The 7,818-nt window shown below is 50.5% G+C and overlaps 1 protein-coding gene across 1 annotated transcript in view; it reads left to right on the forward strand.

The window, feature by feature from the left end:
• Window positions 1-7,536, forward strand: part of samd7 (sterile alpha motif domain containing 7) — a gene marked incomplete at both ends in the record, with an annotated part of 8,518 nt that extends 982 nt beyond the window's left edge. Inside the window, 11 exon segments of the mRNA XM_084328136.1 lie at window positions 594-717; window positions 912-920; window positions 922-944; window positions 947-970; window positions 973-1,017; window positions 1,020-1,031; window positions 1,211-1,292; window positions 2,509-3,176; window positions 3,436-3,551; window positions 3,946-4,056; window positions 7,294-7,536. Of these exon segments, the coding sequence (XP_084184262.1) occupies window positions 594-717; window positions 912-920; window positions 922-944; window positions 947-970; window positions 973-1,017; window positions 1,020-1,031; window positions 1,211-1,292; window positions 2,509-3,176; window positions 3,436-3,551; window positions 3,946-4,056; window positions 7,294-7,536 (1,457 nt within the window).
• Between the last annotated feature and the right edge of the window lie 282 nt (window positions 7,537-7,818).

Genomic DNA, 7,818 nt, shown 5'->3' on the forward strand with positions numbered 1-7,818 from the left:
CTACTACACACATACACCACTATTACACTACTAAACACTATTACACTATGACACTATTACACTACTACACCTATTACACTATTACACACTATTACACTACTACACACTATTACACTATTACACTTTACATACTACACACTTCATACTGGATGGAAATTCATTCAAATAAAATACCTTTTTGAAAAACACTTCAGAATGCTGTCAGCCTATGTGCGACGTTTCACCCAAATCAGCCCTGCAGTTTGAGAGAGTAGCTGTGGACAGACAGACACACAGACATGACCGATTACATGACTCCCCAGGCTCTCCAAGAACATTCAGACTACTCCATGTAGTTGACCCTTCTTCCAGTCTGACTCTTAAGGTGTATTACAGTAGGTGCGTGCTAAACATGGGCACTAATTTAGCTTGATAATCACGAGTTATTCTTTATAATTAAATCAGATGTTTGTGTTCTCTCCAGAGACCCTTAATATCAAGGAAAGCTCCATATCAATATTGTCGCCACTCGCCAGCTCTCAAAGTCAGAGCATTTTTTGACTCCATACATTAGCTCTCCCAGTGACCTCTGGTCCTGTGCTGTTCCCCTGCAGAGCTGAGGCAGAGGCAGGAGCTGATAATGAGGAACCAGATGGCCATGGCTCCTCAGATCCTGGCCCAGGGGCAGCAGAGGCTGCAGGGCATCCCCAGCCAGTTTGAGTCCCGCTTCATGGAGAGGTTTGTTCCCCGACCTGTACAGCAGCCCCCACAGTGACCTCATCAGAGGAGGAAATGGCTGATTATCAGTCTATCATCAGAAACCTATAGGGAATACGAGTGACGGTCACAATCTAATGGTTCCATGTGAGCTACTCATCTGAGATGGTTCTCCTCTTCGTCCCGTTGGCTTAACTATCTATCTGTCTCATTAGAGAGCTGGTCCCCTTCTGAGATGGTGTCTTCCGAGGCAGACAAATGCACATGGGAGGCCACCTGGCCCGCCCCTTCCTCCACATGCCAACGTGCTTCCTGGAAGAGGGTCCCCGGAGCGGGTGAGCATGGAATGGACCAACGCACGTCCATACTCGACAGTATCTCCAAGTCGTCTTTAGCTCTTGGAACTATTAACGTCACCTTTCAACGTTGCTCTCTCCGTCTGTTCCTCTCTCTCTCTCTCTCTCTCTCTCTCTCTCTCTCTCTCTCTCTCTCTCTCTCCCTCCCTCCCTCCCAGCAGGCTATGGCTTCTTGCCCTCTGAGCCCATGGAAACAGTTGCCCGGCGACAGGAGCTCATTCACAAGCAGAATATAGCCAGGTACTGTGTGCATCATATCAGCAGTGTGTGTACTGTGTGCATCATATCAGCAGTGTGTGTACTGTGTGCATCATATCAGCAGTGTGTGTACTGTGTGCATCATAGCAGCAGTGTGTGTACTGTGTGCATCATATCAGCAGTGTGTGTACTGTGTGCATCATAGCAGCAGTGTGTGTACTGTGTGCATCATAGCAGCAGTGTGTACTGTGTGCATCACAGCAGCAGTGTGTGTACTGTGTGCATCACAGCAGCAGTGTGTGTACTGTGTGCATCATATCAGCAGTGTGTGTACTGTGTGCATCATAGCAGCAGTGTGTGTACTGTGTGCATCATATCAGCAGTGTGTGTACTGTGTGCATCATAGCAGCAGCAGTGTGTACTGTGTGCATCACAGCAGCAGTGTGTGTACTGTGTGCATCATATCAGCAGTGTGTGTACTGTGTGCATCATAGCAGCAGTGTGTGTACTGTGTGCATCATATCAGCAGTGTGTGTACTGTGTGCATCACAGCAGCAGTGTGTGTACTGTGTGCATCACAGCAGCAGTGTGTACTGTGTGTATCACAGCAGCAGTGTGTGTACTGTGTGCATCACAGCAGCAGTGTGTGTACTGTGTGCATCACAGCAGCAGTGTGTACTGTGTGTATCACAGCAGCAGTGTGTACACACGTCACATACACAAGAACTGCACACCGCACAATCGTGAACATTACACACCCTTGTGTGGAAGAACCTTCCGATGAACCTAACAGTAATGAATGCAGCAAATACATTTAAAACTACACTAAAAAGGTGTCTCCGTAGATAGAGGTGGCAATTCTTTGGAGGATCTGAACATCCTGTATGTACAGAAAAGTAGTGTAAGTCGCTGGTCGCTGTGCCACATCCCACGACTTCCTTTGTCACGTCACGCACTTCGTGAAAATACGTTGTGTCACATGGCGATGTTATAGGGCCCTGTATTAGCCAATCATTTACCTCCATGTCAGACAGCCTCTGAGCACCCCTGTACTCCGAAGGACCCTAAATGAAACACGTTTGTGAGTTTTATTGTGTTATCCTTGTGTAACTGCTTTTCGAAAATGTCCATCAAATGAACTGAATCAATAAAGACTTCACCAGGTGTCCTCTGAACTGAACTGCTGAACTGGTTTAATCACATTCTGGGGATAACACGGTTACACAGTACATGGCTATTTTGTTTGGTTCTCGTTCAGGATGGAGATGAATGCCATCCTGCACCAGAAGGAGCTGGAGAACGCCCACCAGAAGGGCCTGATGGGGCTGGAGAGCCAGATGATATACCAGTCCAACCCCATGGCGTTCAGAGGGCGCCAGCGGATGCCCGACGGCCACGACGTCTTCGTCCACCGGCCCAGCCTGGAGGACCTGCACCCCAACAGCCTGCTCATGTCCGGCAGCCCCTACCCGCCGATGGGCACGCTGCACCGGGAGCGGGGCCGCCGGGCCGGGAGACGGGCGGCCAGCCACAAGAGCGTCGAGAGCCACGCGTCCGGCCTGAAGGGCCAGCCGGAGGACAAGCACGTGGAGCGGAGCCCGGGGGCGGCGTCGGGGGAGGAGAAGGAGGCGGAGGCGAAGGGGGAGCTGGGCGAGGAGGCTGCCGCCGGCAAGACGCACCACCACCACCACCACCAGACCAAGATGGAGCAGGAGCTGCTGTCCGCGGGGGGCAGGAAAAACTATAAAGAAGGGGAGCTGAGGAAGGACGGCTGCTCGGACGTGGCCAACAGCGGCGCCGGGGACAAAGACATCCCCAGCCAGTGCTCTGCTTTCCAGGACAAGTTCATGTACCCGTCCTCCGGCGGGCCCCTCGCGGGCATGCCTTACATGTTCCCCGTCCCGGGCAACGGCCTCCTTCCACCTGGTACGTCTGAGAAAGAAGGAACTCAGATGTTTCAATCAATGTTCCCATAAGGTTTTATCGGGTGTTTATGAAACTGGACTTGAAGAAGTCTTTATTTGTAGCACACGTTGCTGCATCGTCATGCGGCGAACACACACATGCGAGATGGGCGACACATAGGACGCACACACACACACACACACACGATTCTGCTGTCCCTGGGTCAATTCTGCTACTATTTAAAGTGGTGTACTTCGATGTTAACATGTATCTTCATCAGGGCCACCCAGCCTCTTCCTCAACGGGGACGACGTGACGGAGGACATCCGGAAGTGGACGGTGGACGATGTTTACAACTTTGTCAACAGTATCCCCACCTGTGCCGAATACGCTCAGGTCGGTGCCTCTCATTTTCTGCAAATGTTATCCTTCCTATTTAGAAGTATTTCCCCATTACTTTTTATTTCTACTAAAATGTGTGTTATTTTTTATTGATGTTTATTTTTGTTTGTTATTTTAGGTTTGCAAGAGATTTAGTTTTATGTATGATCTTGTGAGGAAGGGGCAGGACTAGATAAGCATTTACTTTCCTTCTGCTCCTTCTCAAACTCATTTGTTTATCATTTAATGAAGAATGTAAGCTTTAAATGATCCTTTTTATTGTGTTTTTTTATATGGTTGATTGTTCAAGATCAAATAAACTCAACTCAACTTATATCCTTTCATCTGCCGTCTCTTGCCTCCAGGGCTCTTGCTAACTAATCAGAGGGATTCCTTCTTGTCTCCGCAGACGTTCAAGGACCACATGATTGACGGGGAGACCCTCCCTCTCCTCTCAGAGGAGCATCTCCTGGACACCCTGGGGCTGAAGCTGGGGCCCACGCTGAAGATACGCTCACAGGTATGAGGGCCGGCACTAGACGCTTGGGGACCCCGTCTTTATTCATCATGCAGTGACACACACATGCGATCGGCGGCACACACACATGCACAAATTGAGTCTCTGCGCTTGACCCATCCGGTCGTCCTTCCCCCCCAAGGGCAGCCGGGAGCAGATAGGGGATGCGGCGTGGGGCCACGCCCCGGGGACCAATCCAAGTGCTCCTGTCCGTCTTCGTCAGGGAACGCGACAGCGTTAGCGATCTGTTAGGGGCCCCTTCCAGTTCACATTACATCAGATCAGAAGAGAGGTACAGACTTTAGACATTTTCCCGTTCAGTTGAAATTATGTTTGAGATGATGACTGTTGTTTTGAGGGCCCCTCTGATTGGTTGGTTGAAATTATGTTTGATAATGATTATTGACATTTCGAGGGACCGGCTGACTGACCTCCCTACGACCAGTTAAATATCTAAGAGGGCCCTGATCAAATAATTCTACTACTAATTTGGCAGTCATACTGAGATTTATCTTTTTAATCTATCTTTCAAATACGATTCTGGTGGGTTGGGCCCTTATGGAAGGCAGGGCCCTCAGTGCCTGATCTGCCTAGTGGGAGAGAGAGAACCCTAGATATTTGTACTTATTTCAAGAAATCTTGCCTATAGCCAAATTTGCTTACTGCGCTGGTAGATTATTTTTACTTGTTACAAGCTCACATTTGCTTAAAACAAGTTTTTATTTCTTATTTTTGTCAGATAATTTTTGCAGTGTGGAGTTCCCTGTCCTGATTGGATAAAGTGAGAATGGGATACCAGAACATTTATTTTGTGTTTACTGCAGAGCGGAGGGACTGGGAGACCCATGTTACTGACCAGACACTCTATATCAGTGATGGCTGTCGGAATGTAGAGCTATTATTTTTACATGTAGACCAGCTATTTTAACAGGGTGACACCACTTGCAGCACCTTTAAGTGAGTTCTGTTTGAAGGGCAGGTGGGAAAGGGCCTGTTGAATCTCAAGCACATTCACAGCTCATTTAGTTCAGTCTAGTTTAGTTCAGTCTAGTTTAGTTCAGTCTAGTTTAGTTCAGTCTAGTTTAGTTCAGTCTAGTTTAGTTCCATAATCGATAACAAACGCACAGTCATGCATACATTATGAAATCATTGAGGATAACAATTAAATTTAAAAAGCGTATTTCCACTTTCTGGCCCTCATTGGAATTTAGTAGGGCTGACCCCTATTAGTAGAATAGTCGACTAATGGGTTCCCAAACTTTTCAGGCCGCGACCCCCGAAATAACAGTGTCAGAGAGCCGCGACCCCCACTATTATAGGAGGTTAAAAAAATGTATTTTTTTATCTAACTATTGGCCTGCCTTGCTTCTAAGTTCAGTGGCCTGACTGCATTAAAAAAATAAATAATAATACATCACATGACCCCTGGTCTCATCACATGACCCCTGGTCTCATCACATGACCCCTGGTCTCATCACATGACCCCTGGTCTCATCACATGACCCCTGGTCTCATCACGTGACCCCTGGTCTCATCACATGACGCCTGGTCTCATCACATGACCCCTGGTCTCATCATGTAACCCCTGGTCTCATCACGTGACCCCTGGTCTCATCACATGACCCCTGGTCTCATCACATGACCCCTGGTCTCATCATGTGACCCCTGGTCTCATCACATGACCCCTGGTCTCATCATGTGACACCTGGTCTCATCACATGACCCCTGGTCTCATCATGTAACCCCTGGTCTCATCACATGACCCCTGGTCTCATCACATGACCCCTGGTCTCATCACGTGACCCCTGGTCTCATCACATGACCCCTGGTCTCATCACATGACCCCTGGTCTCATCATGTGACCCCTGGTCTCATCACATGACCCCTGGTCTCATCATGTGACCCCTGGTCTCATCATGTGACACCTGGTCTCATCACATGACCCCTGGTCTCATCATGTGACCCCTGGTCTCATCACATGACCCCTGGTCTCATCATGAGACCCCTGGTCTCATCACATGACCCCTGGTCTCATCATGTAACCCCTGGTCTCATCACATGACCCCTGGTCTCATCACATGACCCCTGGTCTCATCATGTGACACCTGGTCTCATCACATGACCCCTGGTCTCATCACATGACCCCTGGTCTCATCATGTGACCCCTGGTCTCATCACATGACCCCTGGTCTCATCATGAGACCCCTGGTCTCATCACATGACCCCTGGTCTCATCATGTAACCCCTGGTCTCATCACATGACCCCTGGTCTCATCACATGACCCCTGGTCTCATCACATGACCCCTGGTCTCATCATGTAACCCCTGGTCTCATCACATGACCCCTGGTCTCATCACATGACCCCTGGTCTCATCACATGAACCCTGGTCTCATCATGTGACACCTGGTCTCATCACATGACCCCTGGTCTCATCACATGACCCCTGGTCTCATCACGTGACCCCTGGTCTCATCACATGACACCTGGTCTCTCATCACATGACCCCTGGTCTCATCACATGACCCCTGGTCTCATCACATGACCCCTGGTCTCTCATCACATGACCCCTGGTCTCATCACATGACCCCTGGTCTCTCATCACATGACCCCTGGTCTCATCACATGACCCCTGGTCTCATCACATGACCCCTGGTCTCATCACATGACCCCTGGTCTCATCATGTGACACCTGGTCTCTCATCACATGACCCCTGGTCTCATCACGTGACCCCTGGTCTCATCACATGACCCCTGGTCTCATCACATGACCCCTGGTCTCATCACATGACCCCTGGTCTCATCACATGACCCCTGGTCTCATCACATGACCCCTGGTCTCATCATGTGACACCTGGTCTCTCATCACATGACCCCTGGTCTCATCACGTGACCCCTGGTCTCATCACATGACCCCTGGTCTCATCACATGACCCCTGGTCTCATCACATGACCCCTGGTCTCATCACGTGACCCCTGGTCTCTCATCACATGACCCCTGGTCTCATCACGTGACCCCTGGTCTCATCACATGACCCCTGGTCTCATCACATGACCCCTGGTCTCATCACATGACCCCTGGTCTCATCACATGACCCCTGGTCTCATCACATGACCCCTGGTCTCATCACATGACCCCTGGTCTCTCATCACATGACCCCTGGTCTCATCACATGACCCCTGGTCTCATCACATGACCCCTGGTCTCTCATCACGTACGTCTCTCTCTGTGTCTCTCCAGGTCTCCAGACGTCTGGGCAGCATGTTCTACATGATGAACCTGCCGCTCTCCACCGCCGCCGCCCTGCAGGCCGCCCCCGAGAAGGCAGGGGACCGCTCGTCAGAGATCAGCTCCCCCGTCAACTGCAACAGCGAGGAGATGATGGGCAGTCCGCGAGACTCGGACGTCCTGAAGTCCACGGAGCACCTCCTCCACGAGACGGAGAACACCTCCCCGCCGTCCGCCAGCAGCGAGACGGCCTGAGCGGACGCCGGTGTCTAGAGCTGTGGTGCAAATGGAGGCAAACGTTGTGTTTGTGGTTTAAGCGCACTGTGGGTGAAATATCTCTTTAAGCTGCTATTTTATTAGCTGCGACCAGCAGCTCTATAGGTCGCTCTGCCGGGCCACAAAACTCCCCACCCTCTAGCGGCCACAGTTTTCACCCCCCCCCCCCCCCCCCCCCCCCCCCCCCCCGGGCAGGCTGACATTTTGCATGGAGGTCAACTGTGTGTGTGTGTGTGTGTGTGTGTGTGTGTGTGTGTGTGT

This window comes from Notolepis coatsorum (assembly GCF_963971535.1).
Source record: "Notolepis coatsorum genome assembly, chromosome: 13".
Taxonomy (NCBI): domain Eukaryota; kingdom Metazoa; phylum Chordata; class Actinopteri; order Aulopiformes; family Paralepididae; genus Notolepis; species Notolepis coatsorum.